This window comes from Geotrypetes seraphini, chromosome 18 (genome assembly GCF_902459505.1).
Source record: "Geotrypetes seraphini chromosome 18, aGeoSer1.1, whole genome shotgun sequence".
NCBI lineage: Eukaryota > Metazoa > Chordata > Amphibia > Gymnophiona > Dermophiidae > Geotrypetes > Geotrypetes seraphini.
Genome location: NC_047101.1, coordinates 13308041 through 13331389, shown reverse-complemented (window position 1 = coordinate 13331389; position 23349 = coordinate 13308041). Strand labels below are relative to the sequence as shown.

The 23349-nt window shown below is 43.7% G+C and overlaps 1 protein-coding gene across 4 annotated transcripts in view; it reads right to left on the bottom strand.

Moving 5' to 3' along the window:
* Nucleotides 1-2753: 2753 nt before the first annotated feature.
* The window catches only part of MYOT (myotilin), an 83511-nt gene continuing 62915 nt past the window's right edge, over nucleotides 2754-23349 (bottom strand). For all 4 annotated transcript variants that reach the window (XM_033927402.1, XM_033927403.1, XM_033927406.1 and 1 more), the window contains 7 exons: nucleotides 22527-22628; nucleotides 15519-15565; nucleotides 12752-12881; nucleotides 11285-11492; nucleotides 8198-8363; nucleotides 7273-7406; nucleotides 2754-3371 (listed from right to left, as the gene is read on the bottom strand). In XM_033927402.1, coding sequence (XP_033783293.1) covers nucleotides 3199-3371; nucleotides 7273-7406; nucleotides 8198-8363; nucleotides 11285-11492; nucleotides 12752-12881; nucleotides 15519-15565; nucleotides 22527-22628 — 960 coding nt within the window. In that variant the 3' untranslated portion in view covers nucleotides 2754-3198. The remainder of the gene's footprint in view (nucleotides 3372-7272; nucleotides 7407-8197; nucleotides 8364-11284; nucleotides 11493-12751; nucleotides 12882-15518; nucleotides 15566-22526; nucleotides 22629-23349) is intronic.

The following is a 23349-nucleotide window of genomic DNA, read 5'->3' as shown; positions in this document are numbered from 1 at the left end:
GCGCGCTAAGCAAAAGGGGTGAGACGTGATCATATTTTTTTGCGCCATAAATGATCTTGACAGCTGTATTTTGAATAATTTGAAGCCGTCTAATTTCCCTTTTTGTTATGCCCTTATATAGGGCGTTGCAATAGTCGGCCACTTTTTATGCTGTTAAAGTTAAGTGAAATTTTGGGTACAAATTTATGTACCAAGGCTTAAATTCTATATGTTGAAACTCAGAAGAAAAATACAATATTGAACCATTTTTTTTTTTTTTTTCAAGGATTGGGTTTGTGAGGAGCTTGCTAAGCTGAAGGTAGACAAAGCAATGAGACTGGAATTTCTGGTGGGACCACTGCCTGACCTTTTCAATACTTCTCTAGAGCAGTGGTTCCCAACCCTGTCCTGGAGGAACACCAGGCCAATTGGGTTTTCAGGCTAGCCCTAATGAATATGCATGAAGCAAATTTGCATGCCTATCACTTCCATCATATGCAAATCTCTCTCATGCATATTCATTAGGGCTAGCCTGAAAACCCGATTGGCCTGGTGTTCCTCCAGGATAGGGTTGGGAATCACTGCTCTAGAGTAGAGAGTTGCGCGGGGACAGAAATCCCACCCATCCCGCCAGGATCCTCTCCGTCCCCACCCGTCCCCGCAAGGAATTACCTCCATCCCTGCCCATCCCCATAAAAAGCAGCAATTACTTCCGACAGGATCATCAATTCCACAGTTTCTTTTGTGCTTGCGCTGCTGTTTTCCTTGTGGAATCTCTTTGGTGGAACCTTTTTTTTTTGTTTTCTGTTCAGGTAATTAACTTATAAACACCCTCTTTTACTAAGGCTGACGTGTCCATTATATTATATGGATGAACCCTGCATCCAAAGCCTTCCATCCCCGTGGGAGTCCCGTGAGCCAGAGAGGGGTTCCCATGGGAATCCTGTGGGCCAGACCATTTCAAGATGGTCTGCACATGCGTCGGGATCACTCTCTAGCGATCCGTGCGGTGGGTTGGAGGGGGAGGGCGTGTCAACCCTCATCCCCATTTGCATGCAGGCCTTTTGTGAATTCATCGGCCTGCATGCAATCGGGCACGAATCAGTCACGGAATCGGGGGTTAGTGAATCTAGCCCTTAGTGGCTGTACATGGCATAGCATTGAGAGACCTCTTATAACTTAGATGTTATTTCAAGTCCTCATTCTGAACGCATGTGATGTAATCATTTACTTCAAAACCTCCTTCCTACCCACCAATTTAATTATTTACTTATCAATTTATTGAAATATTTATGGCAAAATAGTTAAAAATCAGGCTCGCAGTACGGGGAAGGGCAGGAGATCAGGGCTGAGTTGGGGCAGCAGGAGAGATTCGGGGCAGGCAGCAGATCGGGGCTGAGATGGGGCAGAGGGCAGATCGGGGCAGAGAAGCAGGGCGGCAGAAGGCAGGGCAGTCGGAAAGGACCTCAGCAACTGGTCCTCAGCAGTCGCTTACTTTGGATCGGCCAGCCCAGTCGGTGTTGCTCTTCTTTTTTTAATTTTATTTTAGTGAATCGCTTCCTTCCTGTTTTGCATGCCGATTCCCCTCATTTGCATGCACGGATCGGGATGGGATCGCTACACAGGTTAGTGAATCAGGGTCGGAGGGAAATCAGGTTGCAAAGGGCTCGCAAACCGATCGGTACACGATCGGTTTGGTTTGTGAATCTAGCCCTAAGTGCGATCCTGTATCTAGCAGGAGCTTTTTCTCGTGCTAAACGCCAAGCCGATTTGGTGCCGATGTTTTTGGTGCCACATAGAGAATTTGGCCCCTAGCCCTAGTAACTTTTCAGAGGGGCCAATTTATGAGCATAAATGCTTCAAATTTCAGGCCCATTGGCCCAAATTCTATAAATGGCGCCTTAAGTTAGCCGCAAGTAGGTGGCCTACTGGCCCCTAACTTAAACGCTGTTCAAAAATGAAAAAGATCTTAATAGAAACAAATGTAGGCGCCTACCGGCACCTAAAAAAAAAAGGCACCAGAATGGCGCCAATGTTGTTTAATGACGCCTAATGCCACTGTCGGCTTGGCTAATGCTGGAAGTGGCGTTAGTCATAAAGCACTTCCGTGGGCGCGATTCAACGCAAGGTAGGTGCCGGAAATGTAGACCTTGACCAACCCTGGCCTACGTTTCCAGCGCCTACTTTACACATGGCCACGATTCTGCAACCGGCGCCGGTACGCCATTGACTCGCCACCGGCACCAGTTTTGGAGGCCCAGGCCGATGTTGGCGCCGGTTTCAGAACCGGCCCATTATGTCTAGATGTTGTTATGTGGTCATATGGAATGGCTGACACCCCACAGGATCACGCGTTAACTGAAAGGACTAAAATTCTCGGTTTCTGTTCCAATAGGGATGACCAGACGCCCGGGTTTCCCCGGACAGGTCCTCCTTTTGGCGGACCTGTACGGGGATCCGGATGTTTTTTCAAAATCCGGCACTTTGTCCAGGTTTTGAAAAGCTTCTCGACAAAATCGCGCCAGGAAGGGGCATCCGCCGACGCAATGCGGTGATATCACTTGCGTGCTCATGATGTCGTTGCATTGCATCCGTGCAAGAGCAGATGCCATCTTGGGGCGGGGCTGGAGGCAGAACTGGGCGGTCCTGGGGGCGTGGCCATGGTTCTGGATTTTTTTTTTTTAACTTCGCTAAATATGGTAACCCTACGATCCAAAGCCTACATCCATGAACAGCACAACCCACATCCACACAATGACTAGAGTTACTACAGCTTTCACTGAATATGCCAAACTTTATTTGTTTGTGGGGAAAACACTGTTCAAACCACTCCAATAATCTAGTCACGGGTGTTATCCGTACAGCACAAACATTGGTGAAGGGTAAGATAACAGAGCTACGTTTTTCAGAAGAACAAAGATAAGTCGTAGCATATATAAATGTACTTTTGATCTATGGTTTTACAGTCTTTCAGTCTGGGCAATTCAATTGTTTTTCCAGGAATTGAAACATCGATTAAGGATAATGATCTATGTTCATAAGTCTATACAAATCCTGTGTAAGTTATCAGAACATCAGGAAGCCATATTATAAATACAAATTCGTGGATACAAAGCAGGAAGGAAATGTGATTGCAATTTTTAATCCCTATAGCTCTATTGTAATTCCGAGTGCATTATAAATACTTGTGATGCATTCTTTGTGTCTCTGAATGTTCTTTTAAAGTTCCTCACTTTCGTACATTCCAGTGTAACAATCCATATCTTGGAACTCTGTGTCTGGGATGAAAGCTTGTCTCGTATTCACTCCTTTTCCGTTGAGTGTGGCATATTTGCTAAATGTTGGTCTGACCTTTAGCGGTTTTGTGTTCGGAACCTGTTTGTTGGCAAAAGCTGGAACAGAATCAAAAGAAAACCAAAGATCATAGGTCGCACCGGCTCCAATTTGTCAAAACTTCACTTTCATGCTGCACAAATGAACGCATCCCAAAAGCCTCCTAATTCCATAAACGTGGGCGCACAATTTCACACATAGAACTAAATTCTATAGATGGCATCGGAAAAATTGATCCAACACAAAGCCCAAATAAGAACAAAGTAATCCATTCAAATATGAAAGTTCTTTTAGACCACTGTAGTTTAAGTGTGCCAAACAGAAAACCTCACAACTAGTTTCAATAAAAATATGTTAGTATAAATAAGTCAAGCAAGAGCAAAAGTGGAAATGTCCAATCAGAATGGTGCACAAAAAGTGTCTTTCAACTCATCTGATAAATCCAAATGTCTTTATTCATCCAAAATAACTCATTCATCCAAAGTAACTCAATGACTCGACATGATCATGTTTCGGCCACCCGGCCTGCATCAGGAATCTTAGGAGTCTTTGGGTATCAAACGGATAAATATGCTCTAACACACAACGATCAAACCGTTGCTCCAAATCTTGTGACGCTACAAACCAACACGACCTTGCAGTGAAAATCATCAGAGACCTGGCAGAGCAAATCAGGGCAGTTAAAAGGCCCCGAAGCAGCGTGTGTAGAGTGCTGCACACGCTGCTGGAATCAGCTGGTTTGGAGTCGGGACCGGGGCATCCCTTCGCGGCTGGAGTGTTTTGGGCTTCCCTTCCCGCCCCACGGGGTGTCGCCGCGGCTCCTCTCGATCCCGCCAGCGTCGGAAGCCTTCTCCGACGCTGGTGCGGCTGGTGAGAAGGAGCCGACATGGAGAGCAGGGAGTCCAGCGCTGGCGTCCAGTCCTGTCGGCGAGTGGTAGGTGCTGGGAAGTAAGGCTGGGGACTCGCGCATGCGCACTTCTGCGGCCACAGACCTATGGATCATAGAAGCACGCAGATAGGAGTGCGCATGCGCGAGGTAGGGTTGTATTATATAGGATAGGTTGAACTTATATAGTACATTGGTAAATTATTGAACGACTGAATGTATGAATAAATGTGAATTGTAATTTTGAAGAGTGGATTCTTTTGATGGATATATAGGAAAGAATTTGCCTTCGCAAAACTTAAGCAATTGAACGGAGTCACACTCAAGCTTACGTTGAGGACAAACTTATACTAACATATACTTATGGAAACCAGTTGTGAGTTTTTCTGACAAATTGTGTCCCTTGGGTTTGGCACACTTAAACTACAGTGGTCTAAAAGAACTTTTATATTTGACCAGAAAAATCGAAGCATAATAATAATAAAAAAAAGTTAAACTCATTGATACCATGTTGGTGACTGCCCTCATGCACATTCTAAAAAATTGGAAATCACCCTCGCTATTAGATTATACCTTTTGGTGGAACTCTCTGAGTATGTATCATAGATTTGAATCCTACGCATATGAGAAGAGAGTTACATTCCGAACCTGCATGAACTTGAAATACAACAAATCTCCATGGTCATTCTTAGATTCCTATGTACGCTCATCTTCTTAGACACTCCTGTTATCCTTTTCTTATCCTCTCTTCTCTCTTTCATTTTTCTTTCCTTTTTCTTTACTGCTCTCTCTCATCTTTATCTTATATATCCCTTACATACATTTTTAATAATTGGAGCCTTTGCTCCTATACAGTTAAACATAGATTTATATATTTTATATACAGAAAGCTTTATTTTGTTTCTATGTACTTTAAATGATTCTTGTATCCTTTAAAATACTTAATAAAAATTATTGAACTTAAAAAAATAAATAAATGTAAATTTAACAATAAAGATGTAATTTTCACAAAAAAAAAAAAAAAAAAAAGTTAGACACAGTTTATAGAATTATGCATAGTGGTTGGCCCTGTGACTGCAATCTAGCTGTCACCATGGCAACTAAAACCTGGTTTATATGCCTGCGCTTAACTTCTGTGTGAATTGGGCATACTCTATCACTACGAGCAATTTTTTGCAAATGCCTATAACCTGCCCATGTCCCGCCTCTGACCCCGCCTCCTTTTGAGATCCACGCATTACAATTTGCATGCCCCACTTTACAGACTACACTTAGAAAGCTAGGCTTGTAAATTCTAATTAGTGCCAGTAATTGCTTGTTGGTGGCCAATTATCATCACCAATTGGTTTGTTAAACAATTAGGCTGCGGGTGCGATTTGGCCTGGCACCTATGTTGCTCGGTTGCCGTCAGTGATGTTTTTGACCTTGACGAACAAAAAATGGTCGCCTCCACCCCACGTAACCAACCGTACACGTACTTTTCAGTGGGCATTATAAAAATATGCTCTAATCTCATGACCTGGACTCCTGAATTCTGATGCAAATGTTCTGTCTAAAATGACATCTTGGTGTAAATTCTGTAAGTGGGGTAGAAGCGGATCGATTTTTTTTTTTTTTTTAACTGCATCAAGATTTACAAAGACTAGGGGGCACTCGATGAAGTTATAGAGTAATGCTTTTAAACCAATAGGAGGAAATATATATTTTTTTCACTCAGAAAATAGTTAAGCTCTGGAACGTGTTGCCAGAGGTATGTGGTAAGAGCGGTTAACGTAGCTGGTATGGACAAGTTCCTGGAGGAAAAGTCCATAGTCTGCTGTTGAGACAGAATTCTGCTACTGTTTGGGTTTTTGCCAGGTACTTGTGACTTGGATTGGCCTCCGCGAAGACGGGATACCGGGCTAGATGGACCATTGGTCTGACCCAGTATGGCTATTCTTATGTTTTTATGTGAGCCAAGTATAGGACAATCAAGCCATTGTGACATCACTGCTGAGGTTGGCTCTTAGGCATTGGTGGAATGAGGTAGTATGACATCACAATCTCAGCTCTGGCATGCTGCTACTATTTGGGTTTTTGCCAGGTAGTTGTAACTTGGATTGGCCTCTGCGAAGACAGGATACTGGTGTGTCCCAGTAAGGCTATGCTTATGTACTTATGGCATCTAAAAATATAGGCACCCTATCTCTTTCAATCACAACTAGGCACCTACTACAGAATCATGCATACAGAAACTTAGGTGCCTATAATGTAGGCAGAGTTTTAAAGGCCTACATTATAGGTGCCTAAGTCCTTTACAGAATCGTGCCTAGTGATACCCGAGTCCTTCTCTACCCCTAAACACACTTATTTTGGAGTTAGGCGATTATAGGCACCCTGCGATAGGTGTCTATCACCCAATCATTTTTAACTATGAGCTTTTTAATGCTCATAACTGAAGCAAATTTATTAACCCCCACAAGGGGGCACTCGGAGAAATTGAAAGGGGACAGGTTTAGAACAAACGCTAGGAAGTTCTTTTTCACCCAGAGGGTGGTGGATGCATGGAACGCGCTTCCGGAGGCTGTGATAGGCAGGAGCACGTTACAGGGCTTCAAAGAAGGTTTCGATAGGTTCCTAGAGGACAAAGGGATTGAGGGGTACAGATAGGAGTAGATGTAGGTTATAGGGATAGGAGTAGAGGTAGGTTATAGAAATAATCAGAGACCACTGCTCAGGCAATAGGCCTGATGGGCCGCCGTGGGAGCGGTCTGCCTCAACGGAGGCAACTTCTTATGTTCTTATGCTCTTTTATAAAACCCCGCAAGAGATTTTTAGTGCCAGCCAGTGCGCTGAATTCTCTGCGCTGCTCCGACGGTCATAGAGTTCCTATGAGCATCGGAGCAGCGCAGAACATTCAGCGTACTGGCCGATGCTAAAAACCTTTTGTGTGGTTTTGTAAAGGGGGAGGGGGTAAGTTAGGTGACTATCTTTAGGCACCTCTTATAGAATTTCCCTCCTTGTCAAATCTGTAGTGCACTCCTGGACCTGGATTTGCATGAATGAGAAACGTATAAAAGCCAATTCTTCCTTACTTGCAACATCAAGTCTGGCATGACAGGTTTCTACTCCGGCCTCATTTACTGCAGATATGGTATACCATCCGGCATCTTTCTTGTTTACATTGTGGATCAGTAAGCAAATTTTTCCGGTGCTGTCTTGCAACAGGCTGTAAAAATGAAAGAAAGTTTGGGCAAGTCGGGGCACAATTGGAATTCCTATTACCGTATGGCATTGTTGAAATCGGCAATACTGACAGGCAAAATATCCATGATGCACCAGGTGGACAGAAAATTGAAGCTCGAAGAAGAAAATCCTTTGTTTTGTTTTTTTTCAGAAGAAAAGTGATCTGTCCTCTATAGTTAACGACATAGAAACACACATCTGGTGAAAATGCCAATGATGGTTAGGGGTTTTGTTTTCCTGATTTGTTTAAACCAGGGGTGTCAAAGTCCCTCCTCGAGGGCTGCAATCCAGTTGGGTTTTCAGGATTTCCCCAATGAATATGCATGGGATCTATTTGCATGCACTGCTTTCATGGTACGCTAATAGATCTCATGCATTTCATTGGGGAAATCCTGAAAACCCAACTGGATTGTGGCCCTCAAGGAGGGACTTTGACACCCCTGGTTTAAACTGACATTGGCTCGGTTATGGAAAATCGAAAAATTTAATTTATTGAAAAACTGCACGTCTCAACTACCTGGCCTGGAAATGTTAAACTGAGCTTGGTCTCAAGAAATGAATCCTCATCGACCCCAAACTTTCATGATTATGATAAATTTTCTTCAGATCCTCTCATTGTAATTTGGGGCACAAGAGTTGATGTACAACTGGGTAGAGTCCACCAAACTCTGTTTTGACAGCAGAAATGAAAGAAATGCTCTAGAAATGTTGCCCATTTATGCAACATCAGAAATCTTATAGAACAGAAGCCACCGTAAGAAGATACGGTCATACCTGGTTCTGTCAGTGTTGCTCTGAAGCATTTCATTGTTCCGTTTCAACAAAATCTGTGGAGCTGGTATGGCAGAGACGAGACACTCCATTCGGACAGACTCCCCTTCAAACGCCCTTTGGCTCTGCGGTTTCTGGATAAAAACTGGAGGCCTCCTGCGCTCTTGCGCTGAATGGCAGGGGAGGAAAGAGTATTTATTTGTACATCGCATTGGATTATGACTTTGCGATCAAATCAAATTTTTAAATAAACTTGAAACTATTGTTCAAACTGACCATATTAAGTTATATTTGCATTCTCCTGACTTACTATTCATTTTCAGCTCAGAACACCCTCTCTACACCTTAAAGAGAACGCTTCGCTCCCAAGATGAAATACACCTACATACAGCATCAGGATACTCCCTCCAACTCCAGACAACTTGGAAATGTTCCAAACCTCTGGAACAGCCTACCTCCTCATATCAGAGCCCTTAAAAGACTTCTTAACTTTAGAAAAGCTGTAAAAACCTACCTTTTTGCTTAGTCACTCCCTCAACCCTTCACCAGCATCAGTAAGTAATCCTATATGAAGATACAGTCAAACCTTGGTTTGCGAGCATAATTCGTTCCAGAATCATGCTTGTAATTCAAAGTATATCAAAGCATTATTTCCATAGGAAATAATGGAAACTCAGATGATTCGTTCCACAACCCAAAAATTTTAATACAAAATACTATACATACTTATATTGCAAGACCTTGCTCATTTAGAACAGTCATTACACTCTCGCAGTGTTAGAGAGAGAAGACCCATCGGCTCAGTTGTGATGTGTGTATACTGTATGTACTTGTATTGCAAGACATTGCTTGTATATCAAGTTAAAATTTAATCAAATGTTTTGCTTGTCTTGCAAACCAAGTTACTTGCAATCCGAGGTTTTACTGTATATTGCAACACACTGTATATAAATCCTATATTCCAGGGGTGTCAAAGTCCCTCCTCGAGGGCTGCAATCCAGTCGGGTTTTCAGGATTTCCCCAATGAATATGCATTGCAAGCAGTGCATGCAAATAGATCTCATGCATATTCATTGGGGAAATCCTGAAAACCCGACTGGATTGCGGCCCTCGAGGAGGGACTTTGACACCCCTGCTATATTGTAACACTGTGAATATAAACTGTAACCCATTCTGAGCTCTTTGGGGAGGATGGGATATAAATCTAAATAAATAAATAAACAAACAAGCAGGGTTTAATATAATTATAGAAGTTATCTTTTCTGTCTTGTTTTATCATTCTTCAAAAGAATCTCCAGGGCAACACGACAAATCTTTCTCCTTCTCCACCATCAATGGTGGTACTAAGGACTATTAATTCTGGAATGTCTAAACCCTACATATAGCAGCAAGGAGATTGGAGCAACAAACGGGAAGCACCAAGGGCTTCTTAGATTGGGACAAGGTTGTCTATTAATAGACCTGATAAGGGTCATGTTTCGGCACAAATGCCTGCATCAGGGGTCAATGTAACAGAGCCTCAATCTGAAATGGTCTAAAAATGAAACTTGATTCGTCAACAGAGAAAAATTTGCTAAACTCGACAAAAAGCTCGGTGGCATCTTCAATTTGTGTTGGGTCTATTAATAAAGATGGCCTCATTGTCCCAATTCAAGAGGACTTTGGTGCTTTTATCCCCATATAAAACCCTACGCGCAGTACATCATGTAATGAGATTGTGCATACACTTCTCATACAACCTTCCTTGTGTAGTTCATGAAACTCTAGAGTGGGACAACATCCTGGGCAAGAGAGCACTTACATCATGACATAGAACCACAGAAAATGTCAATCACTTAAGTACATAAAGTAATCCTCAAAGGCATTTCTAACGGTTGTATTATTCTTGCTGCTTCAAGTGGGTCAAGGAATTAGGTTGTGTAACTTCCAAAGGTCCTTCAGATTCCTGACATTTTTGCTGAGGGTGGAGATGCCGGAAAAAACGACGTGGGAACCTGGAGCTCTTCTACACAAGAAGATAGAGTCCAAAAGAGAATACAATACTGAAATTCTGTCCTGGATAAGGAGAAATCTTTCTGTGGTCATATGTTGTGCCTGGCAGCTGGGGGATGTGTCTGTATTAGGGGGATATAGAATAGCCAGTGGCATCGTTTATTGTGGCTCTTAGGCATTGGTGGAATGAGGCAATACCAGAGACTGAAAGTTTTCACACTAAGGGTGCAATTATAATTCTCAGATCTCAGCACCCCTGCTTTGTTCTTTTGAATTGTCCTCCTAAACTTATTGACACTATGTTTGTGATTGCCCTTATGCATATATTAAAGAATTGGAAATCCTCTTCATCATTGGATTATACTTTTTGGTGGAAATCTTTGTGCATGTATCATAAATTTGAATCATATGCTTATGAGAAGAAAAATATTGCTCGACTATCCATGAACATGACACTATGCAACTCGCCTTGGAAATTCTTAGACTCCTATGTTAGTTCTGTTTCATAGACACTCCTGTCTTTCTCTCTTTCTCTTTCTCTCTCTCTTTCTCTCCTTCTCTTTCCTTTCTCTTTTCTCTCCTTCCTTCTTTCTTTACTGTTTTCTTATAAGCAGTCCAAGTACTTTGGATCTCTTAGAATATTTCAAACCTAATTACAGTTGATTGTAGTTACTGCAGTGTTACACTAAGTGTTATTAGTTTCAAGATCCCGGTGTCGTACATGTATCTGAATGTATATTTGGACTGTATCTTTTCATAAAGCTTAATAAAAAATATTGAACTAAAAAAAAAAAAAAAAAAAAAAAAAAGGTGCAATTATCAATGCAGGGTATTGTTAAGATATTAACTAATAACTTATACCATTTTAGAACAGGTTCCTTGTTACTAATAACTGCAGTTAACAGTACATTAACATGTCTTAATGGTCACCAACATTGATAACTTCCTCCCCTTCATTTTGTTGATTTCTGCATCTAGTGTGTGCAAAACTGCAGGAACCACACAAAGACCAAAGACCAAAATTCATAAATGAAATGGAGAACATCTTTTTGTCCTGCGTAGATTCCAAACCGATAGTGCACGGATACTAGACCTTACCGAGCACATCCAGTTGTACCCTAAACTTGGCTTGTCCAGCGCGGTTAGATGCGACGCATTCATACAGTCCTGCATCATGGACTCGAACTATTTCAAAGATAAAGGAATGGAAACCCTTTTCAGACACTATCATTTTATGATAGTCATCAGGACGGACCAGTCTTCCGTTTAGGTACCAGGTGACATCTGGAGTTGGAAGTCCACTGACCTGTAGAAAACAAAAACCAGATAAGCCCATGAAAATTTCATGACAGTTCCTTGCAGTAGGAAATTGAGGGCTTTTCAAAAAGTACCAAACCTTTAATTTTTCTTGCGTAAACAAATAAAGCTAGGGCGGTGTGGTTTGGAACACATATGTAAGCAATCTTAATGCGCATGCTTGAATTTTTTCCCGCCTACAGAAGCTGTCAGTCGCCAGCAGACCGCTGTTGAGTGAGGAAGTGTAAGTGAGCGCTGTCGGATTTTCGTTTATGACAGAATGACAGAAAAAGTTGAACGCTACTACATTAAATTTTGTGTAAAGCTTGGCGATTCCCAAGTGCAAACGATCCACAAGATTCATCAGGCCTTCGGGGACAAAGCAACGGGCACCACACAGATAAAGGAGTGGTACAACCACTTCAGAGATGGCTGCACATCATTGGAGAGTGAAGCATGTTCTGGTAGGTCCTCAACATCCAGAAATGAGATCGTCATTGATCAAATGAGGACCCTGGTGATGCAGGACCGTCGAATCACGATCAGAGAACTTGCAGACGAGGCGAGCATCAGCATTGGATCCGTTCATTTCATTTTATTTTGACTGAGGATTTGGGCTTCAGGAGAATTTCAGCGAAGATCGTGCCAAAGCTGCTAACGATCAAGCAGAAGCAACTCAGTTTGGAGATTGCCCAGGACATGGTGGAGACTGTGAACAGTGATCCCAACTTTCTCAGCACATGACTCCGTGTGACTTCAGGCTTTTCCCAAGTTGAAAATGATCCTGAAAGGGACCAGATTGCAGTCAAGAGAAGACATCAGGCAGAATGCAATGGACCAGTTGCGAGAAATCTCAAAAGAGACGTTCCAGCGTTGCTTCTGACAGTGGCAGAATCATTGGAAGACGACTTTGAAGGAGATTAGTATAAGATTGTTGTATCTGAATACAAGTATTTTTTATGAATAAAGATCTGATACTTTTCGAAAAGCTCTCGTATGTACTATGGACAGATGTTAATGCCTCTAAATTTGCTTAATCAGAATTATGATAATATCCTCCCTATCCTCCTCTTTTACAAAACCGCAAAAGCGGTTTTTCGCACAGGCCGGTGCGCTGAATGATCTGAACTGCTCCTGACTCTCATAGAACTCTATGAGTGTCAGGAGCAGGGCAGAGCATTCAGCGTGCTGGCCTGCGCTAAAAACCGCTTCCGCAGTCTTATAAAAGGGGGGGGGGGGAGGGTTTATAACACTAAACCTCAATAATACCTTAAAATCTATCCTACAGAATCTTCCCTCTTCAATTGCTAAATCTTCAGGTACTTGCACAAAACGGGGTGGGAAACACTTTTCTTGAATTGACCCATGTTCTCTTTCTTCTCTGGAAGATGGTCTGCTCCTGTAAAATATAAGCACAGAAGGGGGGGAGGGGGTGTCACATGTGAAGCTTTTGTATACAGAGGCTAATGCAGTCAAGCTAAAATCGTGCTATTTCATTTCTGCGTAGGTTCTTGCAGAGCCTGGTCTCTGATGCAGCCAAATTGGGGTTAATTCTATAATGTGGGTGTTAACATTTATGTGCTGAATATGCATTTAAATGATGGCATATAAATGCAAATGCATGCACATATTTGTGAATGCAAAGTTCCACCTAAGGCTTATCCTGTAAATGCATGCATATCTTACGTCTATACCAGGAATAGGGAACTCCGGTCCTCGAGAGCCGTATTCCAGTCAGGTTTTCGGATTTCCCCAATGAATATGCATGACATCTATGTGCATGCACTGCTTTCATTGCATATTCATTGGGGAAATCCTGAAAACCCAACTGGAATACGGCTCTCGAGGACCGGAGTTCCCTACCCCTGGTCTATGCTATAGTAATTATACACATGGACAATGCATGGGTGAAATTCTCACTTTTGTACTTAACTTAAGGAAGATGATAAGTTACATGTATATCTCCAGTATTTAGGTGGAAGTACTTAGATTGGTTCTATGGCTGGCATCAATTGCTTACGCTTAAATTATACGGGCATATATTTGCAGTACGGCTGGTGTTCTATTTCCTTCACAATAGATGCAGCATAGGCGCCCTCTAGGGGCCTAAATATTGGTGCATCCGTGAGAAATCTCCATTACCCTGCAAATCCCCGTTCACTCCTATGCTTGCATAGCCTCTCATAGGAAAGGATTAGGCTGCAGCTCCCTTTAGTGAGCTGGGGAGGTTACATGTTTATGCTCTTTACGTTTTTAGATTTAATTTGATTTCTCAATGCTTTTTTTTTCATTAAGCTAAAATCTTCTGAGAATTGTTCTTTTAGGAGGCAATTCTATGAAAGGGCGCTCCATTTAGACACCCCAATGCTGTGCAGGGAGCACCTCTTCTGTGATAATAATAATAATAATAACAGCTTATATACCGCAATACCGTGAAGTTCTATGCGGTTTACAAAGATTAAGCAAAGGTACAAATTGATTGACTTTAAGAGGGGAGGAAGAAAGAGGGTTAATAGGACAGGAAATCCATTTTTGAGGAGAGGGTGATGGCATCTGGGCAGCTTGATTCTGTTACAGAAGAGTCGTGCAAACCCATAATGATGTGCTTACATTTAGGTAGTGGCAAAGCAAGGGTAGGAGGCACCCCCTCTGTGCCCCCCTGACCCCCCACTCCTCCTGCGCTCCCACGCTCCTTCCCGCCCTCCATTCCACACGTGCTCTCCCTCCCCACCCCCACGTACTTCTCAATCTTCGCCAGCGTGAGTGGCTTAGGAGGCATGCGCCTCAAGCCAGCACTGGATTTCCCTCTGACATCACTTCCTGGCCCCGTGACCCGGAAGTGATTCAGAACCAAGCTGGCGCGAGCGACAGGCAGAAGTTGCTCGCGTTAGCGCAGATAACGCAGAGGTACAGGGTGGGGGGAGGGATGGCGTAAGTGTGGCGGGGCGTGGTGGAGAGGAGCCAACGCCCCCACCGACTTGGCGTGGTCCGCATCCCCCTTACTACGTCACTGCATTTAGGTGTGAGCTTAGGCCAGGTGTACACGATTATGGCTAAGCGTGCCATGCATTGATCGCTCTGTAGAATATTGTAAGTTGCTTGCACAAGTTGTAGACATGTCCATACGCTTCCATGGCCCGCCCACATGTATGCTATTATGCACATGGCTGTATTTTATACATGACTCCTAAATCAACAGTATGGGTGCCAGCTGCATGTCAATCACGCTTGGACATCGTTAACAGAATCACGGCTGACGCCGCCTAAGAAAAAACTTGGACGCCTTAGAACCGGTTAGCATCGAACTGTAAACCAGCTATTTTTTTGGGGGGGGAGGGAGTTTCCGGGGGTGAAGTCAGCACTTAGCACATGTCAATCACGCTTAGGCATCATTAACAGAATCACGGCTAACGATACCTAAGAAAAAACTTAGACACTTTAGAACCGGTTAGCATCGTACTGTAAACCAGCTATTTTGGGGGGGGGGGGGGTCCGGGGGTGAAGCCGGCACTTGGCATATGTCCATCCTACGTTTATGCAGTAACCCATAGCTGCTAAAGTGTTGAATATCGCACTTAACCCGGATATATGTCAGCTGGCTCCACAAAACTGGATATTCGATGCTAAAGTCCTGGCAGAATCCAGCATTAGATTTCTCGGAATAACACTACCGGCAGTAAATAAAATGCTGAGTGTCACTGGCTGAATATCGACCCCCATTGCTTTGCTTTTTTTACCCCCAATCTTTAAAGAACAACTTAAAAGAGGACAGAATAGATACTTTAATTTGAAAGTCTTTCTGGAGCTTCTAAATGGCCTTCAGTTCCCTTCTCTTTTTATAGATTGATGAAGCGTGTCATGTGGGCTTATGTGGAATGGAATGGAGTAACATTACCGCAGCCTGCAAGGATCTGGTCGCACCGGTCATGTAACACTCTGCAACTGGCACAGTGGGCATCGAGAGACTGAAAACTGCTGTGCACACCCAGGCAGAGTAGCCCAGTGAACTGTATTTATTTGAGTTAAAAAGAATTACCTGATCTGCGTGGTAGGAACTTGCAGTCTTGAATTCTCCGAGTTTTTCTGTATGGAAATAAGCAAATAAGTGTGTGTAGATTTCAGATACATCAAGTCATCTGTTTATGACATAGATGAGTACCAATTAAATAGAAAAATGTACACAGTAAAAACCCAGCACGATGTAATGAGACCTCGAGTATTCAACCATACCCTTAGAAGTATTTTCTTAGTATCTGATCACGTTAAGTCTCTATTCTTCAGCCGATTCAGCAAACCTGTTCCTGTTTTGTTTTTAAACAAATGCACTTGAATAAAACAAAAATGGCAAATAATCACCTGTCAAAATATTGCTCACTTCCCAGCAGACTCCCTCCCTCCCTCCCTCCCTCCCCCCAATCTCCGTCCTCAGTCACATCACACTTTTGTTTTGCTTTTGATGGGCTGCGACTTTTTCTTTTCTTTTTTTTTTATGCATAAAATCACGGCACACTCTCTAGCATTAGAACTGAGACATATATTGAAGTGTTTGCTCTCTTGGTAAATGCTGAGATAAAATTCAAAAATGTTCTAGCATTGTCAAAGTATTGACACCTTTTTATTTCTGTTTCCCAGGTTAGATTTTCAAGATTTTACGGAGTCCATGAAAACCACTTGTCAAAGGCAGTTTTTCTGCTGAAATGCTATTTTCAAGGACTAACATACACGAAGCCCCGTTTTACAGAGAACATAGAAAGTGGAATTGAGAAGTCCAGGTTGGGACATGTCAGCATCTGCTAGTATTTATTAGACAAAGATCTGATATCCTAGCTAGATCTTTTTATACATACATAACGTGACCATTTATTTTTTTTCCCTCAAAACGGGACAGGACCCCTCCCCCAGTACCCTTTTTAATCCCGGCAGCTGCCTCCTGTCCTGATGTCTTCCGGCAGCGGCAGAGTGGCGCACAAAGCAGGCGCAAACTTTTCGCGCGCCTGCCTGGTCCCTTGCCACTCACTGAATGGCTGCCATCAGTTCTCACGGGACTCGCAAAAACTGACGGCAGCCATTGAGTGAGCGGCGCGGGACCAGGCAGGCGTGCCACTCTGCTGCTGCCGGAAGACATTAGGACAGGAGGAAGCCGCCGGGATTTAAAAAAGGTACCTTTGGAGGGGCTGTATTCGCTACGGTACTTATTTCTTTAGCAGGCTCCTGAAAACGGGATATTTCGGCATCCCGAAGCTGTGCTTGGGGACAACGGAACAGACTACCTAAAAACGGGATGGTCCCATTCAAAATGGGACGTATTGTCACGCTATACATACATGCAGAAATGAATGTCTTATGTATGTGTAGTAGGAGCATCTGTGTTACAAGAGTCAATATCTGTGAGGCCAACTTGATGACATACATGTCCATGTGCCAGCTTATGTTGGTACATTTGGCATTTTAGAAACCTGCAAGTCTGTCTCCCCCTGCTGGACCATGCCGCAGCTATTTTTTGTGCTATGTTCAGAGTAGAGAAAGGCCTCTGAACTAGAGAGTGACCAGGGGACAAATATTTCCCTGTCCCGGCAAGTTCTTTTCCTGTGCCTGCCCCATTCCTGCAAGCTCCGTCCTCATCTGCACAAGCCTCAAACACTTTCAAATCCTAAGTAGCAACATTCTAGAGCTCAGATTATGATGTCATAATGCCTCATTCCACCAATGCCTAAGCTCCGTCCTCATCTGCACAAGCCTCAAACACTTTAAAATCCTAAGCAGCAACATTCTAGAGCTCAGATTGTGATGTCATAATGCCTCATTCCACCAATGCCTAAGCTCTGTCCTCATCTGCACAAGCCTCAAACACTTTCAAATCCTAAGTAGCAACATTCTAGAGCTCAGATTATGATGTCATAATGCCTCATTCCACCAATGCCTAAGCTCCGTCCTCATCTGCACAAGCCTCAAACACTTTCAAATCATAAGTGTTTGAGACTTGTGCAGTTAAAGCAGAGCTTACAGGAATTGGACAGGGGCAGCAAACAAAACTCGTGGGGATGGGACGGCGAAATGGAGTTCCTGCGGAGACGGGGACAAATTTATCCCAGTGTCATTCTCTACTCTGAACCTTTGACCATTGATCCCCTGATGTCAGTTGCCAGCATCACTTTCATGAGAGAGAAAACCACACTAGGGGGGGGCATGTCAAAAAATGAGTACAGTACCTTCAAATAACTTAGCATTCCTAAGAGCAGCTATAAATCCTGACATTTTGTGGTTGAATATCTCAAGAGATTTGACGCTTTATTCTTCCAATTTTTGATATACATTAAAAGAAATGCAGACCACTGTGCTGGCTAACACAGAAAAGTCGAGGGATTATTATTTGCAGGAAGTACATGCAAAAGGTTCTCCTCTATCATCCGAATATACACAATGGGTTGGGCTCTATGTCCACAGATGGGATATATCGCCATCAAGACATACCCCCCACCTTTTCCGGAACGAAAAGACCTTGTCATCCTGAGTTTCTGTTCTGTAGAGCAGTGTTTCTCAACTTCTTCAAGCCAAGTACCCCCTAAGCCTAACAAATACCAACCGAGTACCCCCGCCCAAGCTCCGCCCCAAACTCACCCAAGCTCCACTCCTGACCCCATCCCCTTAATAATAGTATTAATTGTAACGCAATTTCTTCCATCCATTTTTCATATACATAATGGTAACCTCAAATTGAAAAAGCACAAAGCACACAGTACGCAGAGAAAATGTTAATTATCAGTAACAACTATAGAAAAATAGACAACTATAGTGCAAAATATAGACAGCAGATAATAAATTCTCAGAACTGACACATTTTGATCACTAAATTGAAAATGAAATCATTTTTCCTTTGTCTGGTGATTTCATGAGTCTCTGGTTGCACTTCCTTCTGACTGTGCATCCAATATTTCTTTCTGCCTCCTGCACGTTTCCTCTCCTCTGAACCCCATTCCTTTCCCCAACTAACATCTCTCTCTCTCTGTCCCTCCATGAGTCCAACTTTTCTTCCTCTCTCCTCCACCCCTATTGGCAATATGTCTCCTCTCTCTCACCGTCCATCTGTCTTGAGCGATCCAGGCATTTCTCCCACCCACCCCCCCCTCTATTGCCACATCCAACATTTCTCCCTCTCTCATCCTCCGGATCATGTGCAGCATTTTTCATCACTGCCCACCAGCTCCATTTCTCCTTCTATCACCCCACATCTCTCCGTCCATCACTATATCCAACATTCTTCCCCTTGCATCCCCTTCAATCTGTCCCTCTGGTCCCTCTCCACCATTTCTCCCTCTCATCCTTCTATTTCCCATGCATCTCTACCTCACTCCTCTCTCTCTATGCCCAATTTTCCTTTCTTCCTTTCCCCATGAGTACCATCTCTCACTCACACACTCATGCCCAACAATTCTACCTGCCTTTCTATTCCCTTCCTTCTGTGTCCCATGTTCATGCCCCTTCCCTTCCTTCTGTATCGAGTTCATGTCTCCTCCCCCTCCCTGCCTTCCAGCTTTGTCCCAAAATTAAGTTGCACATCAGGGATCCCTGCCTGCCTGCACCCCTCCCTCCCCCAAAGCTGACCCATCCACAGAAGCCGCAGGCGCTGCCAGGATCCCTCCCTCCCTCGCTGCCTGCCTGCCTGTCTGCCTGCAGCACCACTCCCCACCCCCAAAGCCAACCCTGTTACTTTGTTGGAGCTGGACTCGCTCCATCCTCCCCCAGCAGCAACTCCGTGCAGGGACAGTGCTTGCAGCAATTCACACGCTGCACGTGGCTAGCCTACAAGCCTTCCCCCTGACGTCAATTCAGACGTCGGAGAGAAGGTTCCAGGTCAGCTCCGCAGCGTGCGAGTCACTGCCTGCGTCCCTGCACGAAGTGCTGCTGGGGGAGGATGGCATCCTGGTACCTTTAGGCCCTAACCTCCTCCAAAACATCCTGTATCCCTTATGCACTGTTCAGTCTATGATGGGCACTGAGATGGCATATTGGGTTTCCCCACCTAGTAGAGGCTGCCCTACCTAAGACATGAGGTTTGGACTCATAATTGGAATTGCTTTTATGTTTTGATAACGCTTTCATAATGTGGAGACCACTATTCTGTTGTTTTGTAAATAAGAATGTGGCCCAGTGGTTACATCTACAGCCTCAGCACCCTGAGGTTGTGGGTTCAAATCCCATGCTGCTCCTTGTGACCCTGGACAAGTCATTTAATCCCCCAATGCCCCCGGTATATTAAGTAGAGACAGATAGGGAAATATGCTTGAGTACCTGAATGCAAAGCACTTACCGAAAATAAATAAATATTGAGCAGTGTTGATTGAGTCTTTGGATTCTAGTTTGGGGCTGATTATGGACTCCCTAGAAGAAGAGTTGTTATTTTGCTCAACTCGATTGGAGATTGGATGCGTTTGTGCCATTATTTTTGCTCACTGCGATTTCTGGGAACGGGGGCTGTTTTCTAAGAGTATCGGTGGAGGTATTTTTTTTTTTTCTGACGTGTGATTATTTTTAGGCTTATTAGTAGGCAGCAGAAGTCCCTTTTGAATATTTTTTCTCCACTATTTTGTTTCTCAATAAATTTAAATTAGTTGGCTTGTGCAGTTTTGGAATCGCAGTGGAAGAAAACGTGGGGTTTTTTTTTAAGGTATTTTCACTGATTCCATTTTTTTCCCTGTTTTGAAAATTTTCTTGACCACTATTCTGCCCTGCAAAAGGTTATCTGAAAACGATAATGCATCTAAGTATGCTTTGGAAAGATCCAGAAATCCTTTTTTGTGCAAAGTGTTTTCACTGGAAGAGAATGCGTACAGAATGTCCTTCTAACAAAGCAAGAATAGACGTTAGGTCAGTCGTGTACCAACAGACCTACGCTTCACCTAATCACACGTACTGCCATTGGAAGCTGAAAATGTTTCCACTGCTACATCAGTGCTGCATCAAAGCAGTCGGATAATCCGCACACCTGTTATCGGCACTATAAATGGACTGAGGATTGTATTCTAATGCTTAGGAACCTTAAAATAAATTTAAAACTCATTGCATCAAATATGCTGATCAACAAGCAATGCCAGTTAGAAAGAGTATCTTCTATTTCGGCTTAAGGTATGATTACATGCTTGAAGTTATTACATAGAATCCTAGAAAATAAAAGCACATAAGGACAATCTGACCCAGCCAGGGCCATCTTAAGCTTTAGGCAGACTGGAGGGTCAGCTGCTTCTGGGGAGGTGGCAAAGAATTGTAGTGGTCGAGTCGGAACAACAGGTTCTCTCAGCCACACAAATTCAGAAAGCCATCAGGGCACGGAGGGTGGCCAATAAACATTTAACCCAGATAAATGGGTTTGGAAATTTTCTATAAGTTGGCTGAGTTTACAGAATAGGATTATTTGTCTTCGGAGCCACTTGCATACATGCAGGTGCACGGAAAATATAGCAGGCCCACAACAAAGATTGAAAAGCGAGGGAAGAGAGAGAGAGAGAGTGTGTGTCAAAGCTAAAACCTTTACAGCAATACCACCAGCCATTTCCATGATGGGATGATGCATTGTACTGCTGCAGATCTGGAAAGGACTAACACCCTCGTTGACTAAGGTGTGCTAAAGACTGGGCAAGTTGCAGCTCTACTCTCTAGAGGAGCGCAGGGAGAGGGGTGACACGATTGAGACATTTAAGTACGTCACAGGTCGTGTCGAGGTGGAAAACGACATATTCTTTCCTAAGGGACCTTCAGTCACAAGGGGGCACCCGCTCAAACTCAGAGGAGGGAGATTTGGTGGTGACACCAGGAAGTATTTCTTTACAGAAAGGGTGGTGGATCACTGGAACAAACTACCGGTGCAGGTGATCAAGGCCACTAGCGTGCTCGACTTTAAGAATAAATGGGACATCCACGTGGGATCTCTACGTGGGTCGAGCAGCACTCTGACTTAATGGGGTGGGACAGTAGAGTGGGCAGACTTGATGGGCTATAGCCCTTTTCTGCCGTCATCTTTCTATGTTTCTATATTTCTAAATGATTAGCGCGTGCTAAATACTAACGCGTCCATAGACTAACATGTAAGCGTTAGCGTTTAGCGTGCGCTAAATCGATTAACGCGCGATTATCGGTTAGCGGGCCTTAGTAAAAGCGGGACTAAGAGTAGGAAAAAAAAGAATAACGTATATGGGATTACCTTTCATCCTCAAAAGGCAGCAGACCCCCCCCCCAAAAAAAAAAAAAATAAAACCCCAAAAACTATCCATGATATGTTGTATTACAAAATTGAAAATCACAATTAGCAACACAACACAATCACGTTTCTGCTAAATTTTCACACAAGTTGAGCTGGTCCCCTTTCTGGTTCTCACGTGAGGTATTGCACTTTTGCACGCTCTCAAAACACAGCCTAGTATTCAATTTTTCAGCTTTTTTTGGGTAACCCCAAACCTCAGGGTCTAGTCATTGCCACCTCACTTTGAGAATTTTGAGATTCCGAGTCATCCTATCATACATATATGTCACAAATATGGTAATAGGTTTTTGTTATTTGTACCTCTGATGCAGGCATTTGCCACAAATAGGTCTCTAATAGTGATTTTTTATTTTGCATGTGATAATTTCCGAGTTTGACTGGCTGTTTTTAGGTCCATCATCCTTTGTTCTGTTGGGGGGAAGGGGGGGATTCCCTTCATCCTCAAGGCCATACACTGACAAGCTGGTAGAAACATCTTGTGAAGGTAGCTCTGCCAAGGGCCAGTGTTAGGGACCCAAGGCAAAAAATTGGGAGGAGGCCCCAAAGCCCTCCGGTAAGCTGCATTTCCTTTAACTTTAAGTTGGCCTAGGGGCTCCCAAGGCAATTGCCCCGCTTGAACTCCCCTCCCCCTTAACACTGACCCCCGCTTGGGCTTGAGCTCCTGGAACACTTAACCGTACCAAATGTCTCTAGCACAATACAGAACAGAAATTGGCATTTCGATCAATAAAGCAATCCTTGGCCTAGGGACAGTGGTGCTGCCAATGTCCGTTTGTTACAATTTATTACCTGAGAATCCTGCATGGGATCGTCACTTTGAACACCGAAAACAGAGGCAGCATTTTCTGGTCCCAGCAGCCTGCGAGCCATTCTTTCTTCGTAGGTTAAGCGCTTATGGAAAAATCATATGCAAACAAAGTTTCAGAATGTGGTTTTCCCCGCGTCTGATTAATCTTTCATCCCTCGTTACCATAAAAATTTAGTTATCTAACCCCGTGATGTGCAGTTGCACAGAGAACACAGAAAAGCAATGTATTTTGCCACATCAGGGAGGACATTTTCAGAATTTTTTAAATCATGACTGCTGGTGTACAATACAAATGGGATTGTGTTATCTTTCAGCTCCTACTCTGTGCTATGGTGGCACGTCTATGGCGCGCTGACCGATTGTGTGACACCGTTTCCAGTGCTTTTACAGTTTACTGGGAGTGTATTGAGGAGGGGAGGAAGGTGTGTGTGTGTGTGTAAACCACCCCCCCACACACACACACTATACTTATACATGCTTGCGCTCCCGCTGGGAGGGGGTGGGGGAACCCCCTCCCCAATCCACTGAAAACTCCCAAACAATGGGAGCGCAACCACTTACAAGTGTACTGGGGGGAGGTTCCACCCCTCTCAAAACATTCCCAGTAAGCCATAAAAGCGCTGGAAACGGCAGCACGCAAACATCCTGTGCGCAGGTGTCGTCACGCCATTGATCTGCGCGCATTAGTTGACAAACCCTCTGCTAAACAACTGCGTCTCCTTCTCACCTTCCCTATCTCCATCTCAACTGCATATTTCGAGAACCTAGGGGGATTAATGGATGTTCAAAATATACGTCTTTCCT